This window comes from Copadichromis virginalis, linkage group LG7 (genome assembly GCF_057382275.1).
Source record: "Copadichromis virginalis isolate Kocher_CV1m ecotype Utaka linkage group LG7, C_Virginalis_male_GT1.1, whole genome shotgun sequence".
Classification (NCBI taxonomy): domain Eukaryota; kingdom Metazoa; phylum Chordata; class Actinopteri; order Cichliformes; family Cichlidae; genus Copadichromis; species Copadichromis virginalis.
In genome coordinates, this window is record NC_140624.1 from 29,884,060 (window position 1) to 29,900,243 (window position 16,184).

At 43.0% G+C, this 16,184-nt stretch overlaps 1 protein-coding gene across 2 annotated transcripts; it reads left to right on the forward strand.

Moving 5' to 3' along the window:
- The first annotated feature begins 1,574 nt into the window (after positions 1 to 1,574).
- On the forward strand, positions 1,575 to 15,687 carry dmtn (dematin actin binding protein). Of its 2 annotated transcripts, XM_085462940.1 has the most exons (16): positions 1,578 to 2,053; positions 3,946 to 6,884; positions 7,230 to 7,310; positions 7,742 to 7,885; positions 8,596 to 8,652; positions 10,335 to 10,443; positions 10,893 to 10,937; positions 11,018 to 11,152; positions 11,242 to 11,342; positions 11,424 to 11,529; positions 11,623 to 11,678; positions 12,158 to 12,203; positions 12,460 to 12,467; positions 13,545 to 13,610; positions 14,052 to 14,132; positions 14,400 to 15,687. In XM_085462940.1, the coding sequence occupies exons 2-16, from the start codon at positions 6,768 to 6,770 to the stop codon at positions 14,511 to 14,513; spliced, it is 1,266 nt and encodes a 421-aa protein (XP_085319066.1). In that variant the 5' UTR covers positions 1,578 to 2,053; positions 3,946 to 6,767; the 3' UTR covers positions 14,514 to 15,687. The 2 variants fall into 2 exon arrangements, with proteins under 2 accessions (XP_085319065.1, XP_085319066.1); XM_085462939.1 differs by lacking the exons at positions 14,052 to 14,132; positions 14,400 to 15,687 and having other exon boundaries at positions 1,575 to 2,053; positions 3,946 to 5,822; positions 5,981 to 6,884; positions 12,460 to 13,561.
- The last annotated feature ends 497 nt before the right edge of the window (positions 15,688 to 16,184 follow it).

Consider the following 16,184-nt stretch of genomic DNA (forward strand, 5'->3'; position numbering starts at 1 on the left):
CTCTTCACCTTTTTTTACGATCTCTGATCTCAACTTTAACACCGTGTCACGTCACAACATTTAAAGGGCCATATTATCTTTATTTACGTTTAAATAAATTAAATTTAAAGAAGTCCAAAGAGGGTAAAATGAAAAAAATGAGTGACAAAAGGAAAAAAATAATATTTACTGCCCTCAAAACCAAAAACCGTGAATTGTTATTTTTTACTTAATTATTAAATTTAATCAATAACAATTAAACAAATAAAACTGAATGAAAAGTATATAACATTATATGATAATTACTTTATTAAATTCATTGTGTAAATGTTATATTAAACATTTCTGTCTTTGTTTAAAATAACCATCAATGAGATTAGAAATTATATGATTGCTTATATATGTTTTTGTTAAAATAAATAAATAATTATAATTATAATCTGTCTTTGTTTCTTTATATCTAAATTAATTCCATTTATAACTATGTTTGTTACTGCTTGCTTTCATTTTTATATGGATCTAATTTTTATTTTTGATATTTTATGAATTTACTTCATATGTAATCTTGTGTTATCTTGTGCTCCTAAATGTAATGAACACGTGAAAATATTTAATTAAATATTTTATTTATCTAATTTATTTCATTTAAAAAAAATTAAAAATAACAGTGATCAATCTGAAGCAATTACTCACCAATACAGTCTGCAGTCTGTGCTGCCCCCCTGTGGTAACTGAATGAATTTCATTTCTAGGTCCAAAACAGCTTGTTTTTTTGTTTTGTTTTTATTCAGAGTAACGTTTAAACGGATTTATGTTAAATCACAATATTATCATGGTAAACAGACATAAACAGGACCAGTGAACTGAAAATATGATTACAGTAGTAAAATACAAAGACATTGACAAAGAGATTTAATCGTGGTTTAAAACGTTCAATGTTTCAGTCTCAGATCACATGATCTCATAATTTTGAATTATTATTATTATTATGTTATTTTCATTTTATGCTATAAAATTAAGAATTTGGATATCCTTACAGTTTATGAAAATTGTTTAAATTAAAAAAGTAATATCATTGAACCAAATGGGTTTTTTTCCCCTAAAACCGCAATTTAATCTCAAAATGTGTAAATGTTGTAATTATTTTAAAATGTAATTAAGTTTTTTGTGATGATTAAAAATATTATTATGCTGTTATTTGACTCCTCAACTCTGAAGATGTGAGGTATAAGTGGTTATAAGAATTTTATAAAATAGGGCTGTCACTATATCACATGATAAAGTATTATGATCTGTGTCTATGTATGTGTAAATATTACAAATTATAGAAAATAATAATAATTTGTCTAATTGTTTTTCAAATGAATCTATAATTACGTAATGTATGAACACTGATATTTAACATGTTATTGTTATTGTCAGTGCTGGTAGTATCTCACACCATCAGGCCAACATTTGGACATTTGATCTGAAAAATGTACCTGATGTAAATAAATAAATAAAATCCATATCCTCTGTAAATAAAAAATAATAAAATAAATAAAAACTTGGGAGTGGCTTTGCTTTTTTGGCAGACTTGGGCTTCCACAGTGGGTGGTACATTGTGCTGTCATTTTTGTAATCAGACGTAATATTTTCCCGTGTTAATCAGATAAAGAGTTCCCTCTGTTCACTGTAAATGTTTCTTGTTTAGTGTCTTTTTTGGTAAATCAGGTGAGGTTGGTGTTTTTTTCTGGCTCTTTCTGATTGGTTGCAGCATGAAGCTTCGGTTTCTCGGTGCTGAGCTCCTGTTTTTACGCATTTATGATTTTATTTAATGCGAACGTCACAAACGTTTCCTCCCCCCGCGGAGCTCCACAGTGGACCGACCCGGGCAACAGGAAAACATCCTCCTCCTTCTCCTCCTCCTCCGTCTGGGGTCACAGCAGCCCCCAGCCCGGGCTTTAAAACCAGCCAGCCGCCACATCCTCATTTTTCTCCTCCCTCCACCCTTCCTCCTCCTCCTGTCGGGGCTGTGAGGACGGAGCGCCTCCTCTCCTCTCATCTCCGGTCAGCCTGATTCTCCTGCTCGGAGGTAAGATCTCCCTCTGTGCGCTTTTCTGTTTTTCTCGCGTCGCTGCAGACGCACTCGTCTCCTCCTCACCCTCCTCTTCCTCCGTGTAATGAAGCCTCAGATCGGCCACATGACCGCAGAGCTCCTTCATCCCTCCGCTGCACCTCAGCTCGGAATAAAAAACAGCGTCTCAGGTTCAGTGTGTGTGTGTGCGTGTGTGTGCGTGTGTGTTCGGGCCTCAACCGGCTCTGCTCCTCTTAGAGGAGGAAGGAGATCTGTCGGTATGATGTTTTGATGGGGGGGGGGGGGGGGGGGGGGGGGGGTCCTGTGAGATGTAGAAAATAAAGACAAATGATTATGATGAGGAGGTTTAAAGCCTCCTCCAGGAGGGGAGCAGCAGTTGCTTCAGTCTCTAAAACATGAGGGAATGATGAAAATGCTACTGCTGCTCCTGGAGGAGGCAGGAGGAGCTCAGCGTTTACCTCCAAACAGATTAAGAGGAGCTGCAGGTGTGTTTGGTATTTATGGCTCAGCTGTTGGTCAGAAAGTTACACCTGGCCCATTAGAGGCGGAGCTGAGTCAGTCAGGGATTCATGAGGCTGTCTGAAGAGATAGTAGAACAGCTGCTCTTTGGGCCAGATGTGGTGATGATGTCAAAGCAGAGCTAACATCTGGGACATTTAAGGCTGCGCTGAAGCAGCCAGAACGCCAATCGTAGCCCAAACACCTGCCGCTGAGGACCAATCGTCATCATCGCTAACATTCCTCATGCTCTCAGAGATCCTGGACACCTTCTGAGAGCAGCTGCGACGCTCTGGCACTGATCAGTTCTATTATCGGTGATTGATCAGAGAAACTCGATCAGTTCAATCCACAAAATGTCAGAATCGGTGAAATGCTCTCTAACAGGAAGCTGGATCAGTCTCTGGAAGTCATTTACTGATCATCGCTGAACTGTTGGAGTGAAGAGGCTTCTGGGATGGGAGCTGAAACATTTTCAGGAAACTTACAGAATTCCAGTCGATTTCTCCTAGCTCCTTAGATTTGAGCTGTTGATTCATCAGCTGATTGGTTTATTGGTTCTGGTTGTTTACGATCATGAGTCCAAGAGCTCCCAATAAAATCTGATCTCAGATTTTAGATGGAGAAGCTTTCAGTCAGTGCCTGGAATCTGCCAATCAGGTTGGAGTTCAGGGTCAGACCTGATGTTCTCTGAGGCGGAGTGGGGATGACTCCTCTGACAGAGTCACCGTGGTGGATCCTTCTGAGTGTTTCTGTAGCTTCTCAGTTAGAAACCTTCCAGTGTTTCTCGTTTGACTTGTATTTGGTCTGCAGCTGTTTTCATGATCTGATTCATTATTTGAGTCATTTTTCTGTTTGTTTTCTGTTCAGATGACACATTTGGACTTTTTTTAACAGAAAACAAACAGAAAACCAGTGAAAGCATGGCTGACATGCTGCAGACCGTCTATGAGTTTCCGGCCTGTGTGCTGCTGGGATGTGAATGTGAAGCAGGCCACTGCCTGGATCCACCCAGCGCCTGTAAAGTGTGTTTAAGTGTGTGTGCTTGGGCTAATGGCAGATAAAAGCTCTTAGTGATAAGACTATCAGCCACACAGAGCACTCGGCCTGCTGTCAGTCCTCAGAGACACTCAGCACAGTCAAGTAACCGAGTACTTTTACTCAGCAAGCCGCTGTAACTGCAGCCTCAGCTTCCTGCAGAGAAAAGCAGTGAAGAGTGATTTAAACCATGAGCTACAGAAATAAAACAATAAAATGTCCAAAAATGATCCCTGTTATTGAAAAATAAAAAAGAGCGCTCCAGAGGGCGTCCCTCCTGGAGCCTGTGTGTGGTATCTCCTAATTGTCCTTATTTCATTTGTATTTGATTGTTTTTTTTTTGAATTTCACAGTGGTGAAAAATCCTCCCAACAGTTCCTCATTACCAAACCGAGTGATTTCTATCCAAGTCCTGCTGGAAAAACCGACCTAATCCCCGAACCTGCTCAGTGCAAGAATAAAATGTCATAAAACATAATGAAGTGAAACTAAAGCAGGAAACATTAATAAAGAATAATTCATCAAAGTCAGCCTGCTTTTAGATGTTTCATGTTTAAACATTTCACTTCCAGCTGCTCACTGTCCTCCATCCTTCAGACACGGCCTTCATCATTATTGTGCAAACACACTCAAGATACAGTCAAGGCGGCCTCACGTGGTTATTAGAGCAAATGTTATAAAATTACAATAAAACAACTAAAATGTATAAAAGCACCAAAAACAGTGATAACAGGAAACTGAGTCCACCTTAAAAGTTTAGGATAAATCATTCTTCATGTTATTAATGCTGTGTTATCTGGGGCCGGATGGCTGAGGCAGCAGCCTAAGCAGAGAAACCCAGACCATCCCTCTCTCTGGCAACCTCCTCCAGCTTATCTGGAGACACAATCTCTCCAGCATGTCCTGGGTACAGAGGAGGCCCCAGGAGATCTTACGTGCATTGTTCAAAGAAAACAGTGATGAAGAAACTGAAGCTAAAATCAGACGTGTTAAAAACCCTGGAAGGGCAGAGGTGAACCATCATCTCTGAGGTCACCGGAAATGTTTGAAACTGGATTTTTTTTTAAAATCAGGAAATCATTAGCAACAGTGTAGCCAATCAGAACAAGGAGTTTACAGGGAGAAGGTCACATGGGCTGGTCCAGATTTACCCTGCTCCAGAGCGAGGGGGGCAGCAGGGTAAGAAGTGATGCTCCCATTATGCCTCGGGCCTGTTGTACCAGCCCGTGTGGGCAGGTCTGAGGTTGCTTCAGGTGGTCAAGTCGGAGGTCAGCTGACTGAGTTGAAGGAGGCTGGTTTCTCCTTTAGAGATTCCTTCTTCCTAATGGTACAGACGTACTCCAAAAAAGATCAAGCTGGGATTTATCAAGTCCAACCAGAGATGACTTCACCCCATGGTCTGACTCCATCATTACCAAAAAACGAGCAGAAACAGAAACAAATTCTGGCCACAAAAAAAACAAAGCCATGGCCACCATTAAACTTCAGGGGCCCCCCCCCCCTCCCCTGGGTTATGGTAGATGGGCCCTCCTCCCTGATCCTGGTTTCATCCAGTTAAAGGGGAGTTTTTCCTTTTCACCATCGGCAAGTATATCATAGGTGTTCATCTGATTGTTGGTGTTTTTACCTCACGGTAGCTCTTTGAGGCAGCCATTGCTTTGATTTGGCGCTGTATAAATTGAATTAAGGAGCTCGTTAACAGAAGCAGGTGTTTGCAGCAGGTTTCTTCTCGGCCTTTAAGATAAATTAAAGCTGCTGGATGAGTTTATACTGTTTGACCTCCTGCAGGAGGATCTGAGCGTGCTCCTGGGTAACGTTTGGAGGAGAACCGTCACTGTGACTCTCACACATGTTCACAGATCAGGTTCAGCTGAGGGCGCTCTCCTCTCACTGATCTGGTGTCAGATTTTATGGTTGGACAGCGATGGAGGGGGGGGAGGGTGAAGCTGCTCTGCTGACTCTGAGGACAAGCGTAACCACAGCAGCCGTTAGCAGCGGCTGGGCGTCGCCCGGCTGGGCAAGCTGATAAACAGCAGAGGGGAGGGGGAGGAAGGGAGGAGGACAACGAGATGAAAGGAGGTGGTGGGGGACGGTCAGAGGAAGGATGGAGGATATCCTCCCCCAACTCTCATGTTGTTTAGGTAGAAGGTGTGCCCCCTCCCCTCTGACAGCCTCGCTGTGACTCTCCAGCAGTCGTCCGTCCTCAGCAGCTCCAAACACCGTCTGAGCCGTGAGTAACACCTTTAACGCTGAACGCTCGTCATCAGGACGCTGTCACACATCCTCACAAAGCTGTAGCACCTTCATATACACTCGAGCTCGTTTATCACTGTCAGACTTTCAGCATCAACACAAAGATTCAGATATTCACTTTACTGTATCTTGAAGTCACCGCGGCAACCCTAACATCACCACAAGTCTGCGTCTTCTTCCTGAAACTCTTCGCAGCCAATCAGAGAGCTTACTGGAGACAGCAAACTGAGAAATGTAAGTCAAAAAAATAAACATCACAAAAGCATGAAACAATAATTTCTGCTACATAACTTTGCACTTTTGCTGTAACAAAACAAATTTCCCACCTGTGTGACTAATAAAGGTCATCTTATCTTATCTAATAACATTAAGAGAAACAGTAAAAATAAAAAAGAATAAAAACAAAGCTAATCTACCAAAATAAAATCAAAGGAAAAACAAACAGAAACTGCATTTTAAATTAGTTTTGAATTTTTTTTCCAAAAACTTCAACAAAAGCCTCTTAAAGGTTAAAAGACTTTTGATTAAAAAAAAACAACGACAAATAAAGAAATAAAGAAATAAAATAAAGAAATTAAGAAATAAAGAAATTAAATAAAGAACTAAAAACTACAAAAAATTAAAAAAAAAATGCAGACAAAACTCTGAAAAACAAAAAAAATAAAATAAAATAAAATAAAAATCGTCTCAAAACTGCTGATCGGATGTCAATGGTAAAGGAAACAAAGGATATGAAACAAAGTCCCCAGAATGCCTCGATGCTTCTTCCTGCATCCTTCCTCCTGTTCTGTTTCCTTCTCTCTGTTTCCTCCTGTTCTGTTTCTTCCTGGATGTTTCTAGTGGTTTCAGGAAGGAAACGAGTTGACATCATGTCTGAGGCTGTGCTGTGAGAGAAATTGCTCTTCCTCTGATTCTGGATCAGATGAGTCGAGCTCGTTCGTTGGAGCAGCTGATGCGTTCACTAACCCTCTCTCTGTTTTTCCTCTGCAGCTGCTTAAATCAGGTCGGAGCGACTTCCGTGTCCACAGCTATGCAGAAGGTAATGAGTCACTGCTGGAGCTTAATCATCACCACACTTACACCTAAAATATTGCTGCACAATGAGGTTCACACTGAGACTTCAGCTCAGTGAGCAGTCTGTCACTCTGAAAGTTCATTTACACCTTAAAGTGGATGTATTGTCACTGCAGCAGCTTTGCATGATTCACAGCTCAAAATAATCCTTCATGACCATCATCTGTCTGAAACAAGCTGTTGTTGCTGTCGAGTCAGATCTTCTTCTCCTCCTGGTTTGTTTGTGGTTTTCACCTGCTCTTTGAGCTGGTGCCAATAAACTGGACTGTTTTCACTTCCTGATTGTCTCTTCTGATTGGCTGTTTGGCAGGTGGAGGGACGGGTAACTCCGGTCAACCTGCCGTCCTCGAGGGGCCCGAGCACCCCGGGGTCTCCGGCAACGGGCATTGTGGTAATGTCACACTTGCTCAGACGTTCAGATGTTCAGATGTTTATTTACTCGTTTCATCCATGGAAACATTATTTTAACACATTTCTTTATTTTACTGACATTTTCTACTTTTAGTAAACGTACTTTTTGTAAAAACCTCTGCAAAATGCAGACTTTCACCACAAGGTGGCAGCGTTTACTGTCAAAGTTCAGCATGTACGATTTTTTTGTTTGTTGAAATTTGAGCTCTGATCAGATGATTTTAGTTCTTTTAGTTCTTCTTTTATTTTTATGTTGAATGTTGAATTTTTATGTTGAGCTGTTAACCAGTTGTAATCCTACCCAGTGAAATTAAACACTTTTATACATGGAGTACTTGTATTTGTATCTTTAAGTAATCTTTGTGATGATACTTGGAGTGCTCGTGGTAAATAAAGAACTTCCTCTGTCAGGCCCGTGTCAATGACCAGGTGGTGGGCTACAGAGACCTGGCGGCACTGCCCAGAGATAAAGCCATCCTGCAGGTGGAGAGACCGGACCTGATGACCTACCAACCCCACCTGAGCTTCTCCCCGCTCGACCCGCCACGCAGAGAGGTGCGGGTTTGGATTCTTTAGTAGTTAAGGAACATTACTGCTTCACTTTTCAACCCTGAAATTGAAATATTTGACTTAAACACTGCTGCTAGTCCATTTGTCTAGTGAGCTGACCTCTGACCCCGACTGACAGCACTGATACAGCAGCGTTCAGGGACAGCCGACAAAATCAGAACAGACAGTTTCCATTTCAGCTTCTCCTGCCAATTTAACACTTTTCTCATAAATATTATTAAAAAAACTGGAGTCACATCACTTCCTGTTTCCCCTCGATGGCGCTCATTAAAATCCTGACATCATATTTAAAGTCAGAGGAAAGGAATAATCTGGAATAATCCTTAAAGGAAGATCAGATGAAACTTTTACTTTTTAATGATCATATTTCATAGATATGCTTTAAGTTTTTTGATTTTAACTTTAATTTTCTTCATAATATACAGGGTTTTTTCTATATTATTGAGTGCACATTTATTAAAAGAATATCAGCTGAAAAAATCTGTGTGTGTGTGTGTGTGTGTGTGTGTGTGTGTGTGTGTGTGTGTGTGTGTGTGTGTGTGTGTGAGAGAGAGAGAGAGCACACAGAGGTGTGTGTTAACAGGTCATTACTGACACTAATGTAATCCTGAGGCGTGTTTGATGCCTGCAGCTGTTGGACTTTATTAAATTCCTGCAGCATCTATGATGACTGTTCATATCTGTGTTCTCTGCAGAGATCTCTGTCTCCTCCATCCACGTCTCCAGCCTTGTCTCCAACCATGTCTCCTGAGGTAAGCCCTCATCAGTCCATGCTGGTGGTAATAACCCAGCTCCATTATTCATTTCCATCCCGGTTTCTTCTACACCTTCAGGCCACGGGGATATAAACTGTTTTTAATGAAGTGGCAGTGCTTACATTTTCCACTTGTTCATTCAGGCCAGGCTTTTCTTTAATGCTCTGGTCCGGTGACCTGGAGTCTGGAACAAAGCCCCGCCCACGAGTTAACCTGACCCTGTGACACTGAGTAGACCTGCATCTGTGGTCGATAAGACTCAAACACAAGCTTTGATTGGTGGTTCATTTCTTGGTGCCACAGCATTCATTGACCTTTCTGAAACCTCAAGTGGTTCGCGACCTCGGCTTTTTAGGAAAACAGTGGTTTGTACTTGTTCTCGTCCAGCTTTTAATCGCAGCTTTGTCTTCACCGCAGTGTTGAAACCATGACACTCGCTAGCCGGGGAACAGAAGGACCTCTGTTCAGACGGCTGGAAACTCCCCTCAGTCAGAGCGCGAAGGGCAAAACAAAATAGGAGCTCCGTTTCTGTCCAGATTTAAAGGACGGGACATCTGTGCAGAAATCACTCAGTTTGGGTCCTTTTTTAACTTTAATTAAGATTTACAGCACAAACATGTTCCACAGGTCCAGTTGGTCAAAAGTGAAATCGTGTTGTTTAAAGGAAAAACAGGATTACATGTTCGGATAAGATCAAGTAATCCAGTCCAGCTTTTTTATCTGGATTAAACCTTCAGTTTGTGTTGTTCAAAACACTGGAACAGGATCAGGATGACTTCCAAAATATCAGGATTACCCTGATCCCAGGCCGGATTCAAAATTAAGAAAAAAAATGTAATAAAGAAAAGTTATTCCAAGAAGAAAACTAGAACTGATAAACTTAAGACAATAAAAAACTTGCACCTGGACTACAGTTTTCAAACTTTGTCCTATACTTGCATTAAAATACTTGTTTTGTAAGTTTATTTATGATGCATTGCATGTCATACATGCAATATGTTTATATTTAGGACTTTAATTTTTATTCATACAGAAAACAATTATATAAAAAAGTGTGAGCTGGGAAGTAAAGTCAAGACATTGGTTTAAAAAAAGGTTTTGAGTTAAGAATGATAAATACAATCATAGTAGATGACAATTAAATTATTAAAACTTAAAGCAAATCCAGCTCATTAAATCACATTGGAAAATTTTTAAATATAGTCTTTCTTTTTACCTTCTTTGAAATTATTTAAATGTTATGACTTAAGGACATCGTCCACAGTGTTTCTGTAAATGATGGTGATTTGTTGTCAGGTCAGTGAAAAAGCAAAAACAATGAAAATTAACAAATTTAATATAATTATTTAAAGTTCCTTTATTTTGAGTTAATTTCAGTGCCCCCTGCACCCCAATTAAATTACTGGTAATCCTTAAAAGTTTATACGGGATCAGAATGAACCTGTCCAGTTTTTGTGTGAACAAGAACATGAGCTGGACGACCTGGATTACATCATCCACCAAAGGAAAACACACTACAGCCACCTGTCAGCCAAAGAGGCCACGCAGCAGCTTTGTTTTATGGGCCTCTTTGATTTAGACAAAGTTCTCACGGTCAATCGCGTGACCCATGCTGACGTTCTGACTCACTGATTGGTCTGAGCTCACCTGTCAGGTTAAAAGACTCTGTTTGCTTCCAGGTGAAGGGGCGCAGGGCAGAAAGTGAGAGCGGTTCTCCTGGAGGATCCACGCTGCAGCTGCAGGCTGGACCCAAGATCAGTACGAGCCTGCAGCATTTCCACCGACCAGGTAACACACACACACACACACCTGAGGGCTGTCAGGACTCATTAATCCTAAAACCTTTCTCAACCCTGAAGGCAAAGCGGCCGTGTGTCTGAGTTTGTGCACTCAAATCAAATCACTTTTACTGTCACATCACATGTGCAGGTACTAATTCTTGTGTGCGAGCTTCACAAACAACAGAGGTGTGCAAAAATACAATAACATAAGAACAAGCAAAATATAAGAATGGTTTACCCAGAGTTATATGAATAAATATATGTACAATATAAGAGTGTATGCGCATTACTAAATGTGTGTATCTACGTGTGTACGTGTGTGTGTGTGTGTGTGTGTGTGTGTGTGTGTGTGTGTGTGTGTATTTTAAAAAATTAAATAGAATAAACAATAAAATAAAATCTACAGAGGTTGACATTGGAGAAACCGTACAAAAAAGTTTTTATGCATTTTTTCAGATAACGGGACCAACATTTACAGGAAGCCTCCTATCTACAAACAGGGTGAGCTCTTCCTCCTCTTCCTCACTGTGTGTGTGTCTGTCACTGCTTCATCACTCAGCAACTTCATGCTGTCTCCACAGATGCTCACAAACACGGCGAGGGCAGCGGCGTCATCCAGTCAGCAAAGTTTCCTGCAGCCCAGCCGCCAGATCCCAACCAGCCTTCCAAGATTGAGACTGAGTACTGGCCCTGCCCACCCTCACTGGCCACCATGGGTAGCACACACCGACACACACACATGTGCGCACACACACACACACCTGTGCTGTGAGGTCATTGGTAACTCTGAGGCTGAACCCCGCAGAGATTGAGTGGCGGAAGAAGAAGAAGGAGCTGCAGGAGGAAGACGAGTTTGAGGACCTCACAGAAGAAGCGAAGACGCTACAGGAACAGGAGCTGGAGAAGGTTTGTGACCGTCGCCCCCTCTTTCCAGATTCACATTTTGACTAAAAGCGTCATCTGACCCGCGGTTTTGTGGCCACTCAGATCAAGTCCAACCTGGGCCGTCTGATCCTGAAGGAGGAGAAGGAGAAAGCCGTCCACTTCAGGAGGAAGACGCAGTCATTGCCCGACAGAACGCACATGCACGGCAGTAAGAGTGCTCGCACACAGCCACCGCCTTCACATTCCCCACTTTCACCACGGAGCGCTCCTCTGACGTCTCTCTGTCCACTTCTCCCTGCAGGTTTGTCAGCAGGTGCCTCCAAGTCTCCATCACGCTCAGGATCAGGCCTGACACGAGTAAGTGCTCACACCTGACATGGTGCAGAGTGAGACCCCGAAACTGGAGTTAAACCGGACTTAGGCTCACTTTAAGTGACTTTTTTTTTTATCTCACTGTAGTAAATGAATAGTTAAAACTGGAATCTGGTTTGAAGTGTTTACAACACCAACAAACATGGGCGGAGCTTCTGGACAAATGAAGCATTTTTTCTTCCTGAGCAGCCAGCAGGGGGCGACAGCTGTGGCTGCAGAAACACTTCTTTCCTGTAGACGTGTATGAAACAGCTGTTTGTGTTTGTTGGGTCAAACTTGTATAAAATTAAATCTCAGTCCCACGATGTTTCAAAATGGAGGATTAGCTTTGGTGTGAAGTTTTGGTGTGAAGAATTGGCTGATAAGTCGTTGCACCGATGGAGGTGATCCCACAGTGGCTCCGCCCATCTTTAACCGCCCATGGCGTAAAGTTAACGCTCAAAAGAACTGGTTGTGTGTTGCAGATGCAGTCGGCAGAGTTTTCCACAGATGGCGATAAAGGACGGCCAGGTATGAGTCCTCGCTCACCTTTTTCATGACATCAGAAAAAAGAGCGGCGCTGCTGGTTTAATGAGTTCCTTCTGAGCGTGCAGCTCTCACAGACGATTGGTCACATGAGCCTAACGCACATCACATGAAACAAAAACAACCAGAGTTTGTAGAAACGAGTCACCTGTGAGTGTGCTGATGAACTGTGCCTGACACACCTGAGTGACATCACTCGGTACTAACCTCTGCTCTTCCTGTTGTGTCTTCTATCTTTCAGCTGCTCAGGTAAGCATGTCTGTGTGCATGACCTGTTTAACTGGCACAGCCCTGACACACCTGAGCACATTACTGGCCCCGCCCCCACAGCTGTTATAAAGGAGCACTGACTCGCTGTTGGAGCCTCTGGTGGTCGTCAGAGGAACTGCAGGTTTGGCACCTGGAAGTCAACGGTTGAATTTAGGTTCCTGCAGCTTTGCATACCTCGACATAAAGAATCAGCTCCTCTTTACCACTTTAGCACACGACTGGTCACTGTCAGACACTTCACAGCAGGGCGACTAACCCCACCCTCGTATTTCCTGCAGTCTCACGCCTCTCTAAAGCCTCACTGGTCTGTTATTGTTGGATTATTTCTTATAGAACACTCTCATTAAGTCTTTGTCTCTTTGATAGACAGTTTGTAAGGAGGCCCAGAGAGGTCAAAACACCAGCAAATTGAAAAAAGCAAAAACACAACAGAGGTGATTCAGGTGAACCAGTAATAGCAAACATACATGTACAGTACATGAATCATGTGATTAGAATAGCATCTCTCCCTCAATCAGCTCCAACCAATCCTTGGCTTGTTTACTGTCACCGTTGCAGCTTTTCATCACGGTCTGCTTCATATTGTGAGATTTTGCGATATTTTATTATTTGCTATGTTTTCTGAAGTCGCATTGCATTTGAGCTCTCAGGGCCACAGACGCTGTTCTGTGATGCAGACGCTGCAGCTGCTGCAGCTGCTGAGGATAAATCCAAACAGCACTATGAGGCAGATGTGGCGCAGACCATCAGGAGCAGGAGGGCTTTGATGGCCCACATGTCACGATCCAGCTGATGTTCACAGAGACTGTTGGGCTCGAGCTTTAACGTGTTGGACTGTAGAAAACTTCCGTGTTTTCCATGAAGGAACGCTTCAGTAAAGATACCACTGGCTTCATTTCCTGTCACCGGCTGTCTGGAACGCTCCAGGCCAGAGATGGAGAAATCCAGAATTTAGAAACAGTCTTCCTGACTTGTGCTGACAGAAGCGTCAGATTAACGTGTTGGTTTCATGTGTCGTGTTAAATCAGTCTGAGCATTTTAAATGTGTGTGTGCAGAACGGTGACACTCGCAGGGAGCGCATGGACCGAGGAAACTCTCTGCCGAGCATCCTGGAGCAGAAGGTGAGGCGCTCCCAGTCTCTGGTAGAGTAGCTCTGCATGATTCACAGTTCAAAATAAAACATATTTATCTTTAAGCTGCTCTTTGTGATTGGGAGCCAATCAGAAGAGAGCTGACTTAAAAGGGGAGTTAAAACAAGGCATTTCCGATCAGATAAAGGAGGATTATGTTGAACTGTGAATCATGCAAAGCTGCTCTGTGAAGTACAGGAACAAAATTAGACCCTTTTTAATCACTTCGATTACTGATTTTACTTCTGAATTTTGTCTAAATTTTTATAATCAGTTGACGCAAACAATCAGCTGATCAGATCTGACTGGTACTGTCTCTGATATCATTGTAATACCCCTAACTCAGGTACTACTGGCTCGTTACACTGATGTGTACTTTGCAGTGTAGTATCCGAGTACTCCCTCCAGCTGATGGCATGCTGTGTATTTCAGATCTACCCCTATGAGACACTGGTTGTGACCCACAGAGGGCGCTGTAAGCTGCCTCCAGGCGTGGACCGCACTCGGCTTGAGGTGAGGGACGCTGTGCTGGGTAGTCATTTTCTGTCTTCCTTCTCAGTGTCCCAGTTGAAGCTTCTCTGTGGTAGCACTGGTTTCTCTGGTTTCCCAATTTGACTGTTTGAAGTCAGACTTGTTTGCGCGTCCCAGTTTAACTTTAGAACTGGTTTACATAAACTTTTTTAGAGGTGGGACTGGTTCCAGTCCTCCCAGTCTGAGCGTCGCTGAAGCACGACTGCTTCACTGGAGGTTTTAACTTCTTCTTCTTCTCCTCCCTGTCAGCGGCACCTGTCCCAGGAGGAGTTTGAGCAGGTGTTCGGGATGCCGATGGCCGAGTTTGAGCGCCTCTCGCTGTGGAAACGAAATGAACTGAAGAAGAAAGCCTCGCTTTTCTAACAGGAAGTGACCTAATCCCAACAAATACTTGATGAAGGTTTTAAAGTAGGAGGGGTTCAAATAAAATATCCAATCAGCAGACACACACAGAGCCAATCACCTCACTCCGATACGTCCTCCATCTTACTAACCGTGCTCCTGGAAGCTCGCCGAGGAGCAGACCAGTCCTGGTTAACCTTTTACTGCGACTAACCTTAATCGATACACTGATTACCTGTGCCGCGCATATAATCACCACTGCTTACAGGTCACCACATTATCTTCATCATCTTCATCACATGTAATCTCTGTAGCTCTGTCTCCTCACGTGGATTATTCCCAGCTCCGGGTCTGATCCATGTCAGGGACCTGCTGCGGGTCCCTCAGATTTCACGCCATCTTCAGGTGTTACGCTAACATGAAGCTGCTTCACTTTCATCCTTGTAGTTAGACAGTTAGATGGGATTATTAGTGTGATAGTAAAAATGAAAATGACCTCTTACAGCTTTCCCAATCATTTCTAGGTCTAGGAAAGTCATTATGGACACCTCGTAAGGATTTGTGGAAAGAACAGACCTCAATCTCCAGCATATCCTGGGTCTGTTAGTCAAACCTCAGGTTCAGGAGGATCATGATCTTTATTTAGAGAGCTTTCTTTTTAGTGACGGCCCGTTATCACGGAAGCCTGCAGCTCTTCCACAATCCTTCACAGATCTTCAGAACAGCTCTGGGAGTTGCAGAGGCTTCAGGAAGTCTGAAACCCTCCGGGCTGCTTCAGGCTGGCTGTAATTCCCCTGGAGGCCCAGCTGAGGGCGCTCTAAGCTTGCCCAGCCTGTTCTGTCAGCTGCAGAGAAGCAGGCTGCTCGTGGTGGTGATTGTGGTCCTGCAGCTTCATGGTAGCAGTCCGGGTCTAACAGCTGATTGTAATGATTAACCACATGCAGCTTTTATTTATTGGATGATTGTATTTTTTCTGCATTTGTCTGCTACTGTGAAGCGTTTTATTTTGGAAATCTTGTTGAAAATATTTTTGGCTGTATAGTTTGTTTTTAAATATTACTCCACGTGGAGTTCAGACCACACACACCTGCAGTTCCTGCTAGCTCACCTGGTGTCACCTGTGCCGTCTCATCCGTCCCTCGCAGTCCTGTTTCTGTCCTCTGATATAACGGAGACCAATAAACTTGCAGAGTAACGTCTGTCTCTCGAGTCTTTTTTTCACACATTTTCACCATAAAAGTCCTCCGTACCTGCACACCAGAGCTCAGACTGGAACCAGTTCCAACCACACGGCTCAGGGACAGGACTGGTTGTCAGTGTCGAGGCATTCACACATTCAGAACTGGGTTCTTACTTAGCTTCCACTTTTATCATCCTATCACAGTTTTGACCTCCACCTCTGGCTCGACCCCACCCTCTCTCTGGATCTTTGGGTTTTTCTGCCTTCATCATCATGATGATGATGATCATCACCACCACCATCATTATCCAATGTCCAGTCTACATCTCTCCCCAGCAGGGATGTCGAACTCATAGCTGCTCCCTGTCAGTGTGAGAAGTTTAACTGAACATGAGAAAGTTTTTCCACACGATGAAAAAAAAATGCCGTCGCAGGAAGTGAAAGAAATCTGTCAGCGCGACTGTTTGAGCTTAAACTGAGAAATGTGTAAAATTACAGCAAAGCTCTGTAAT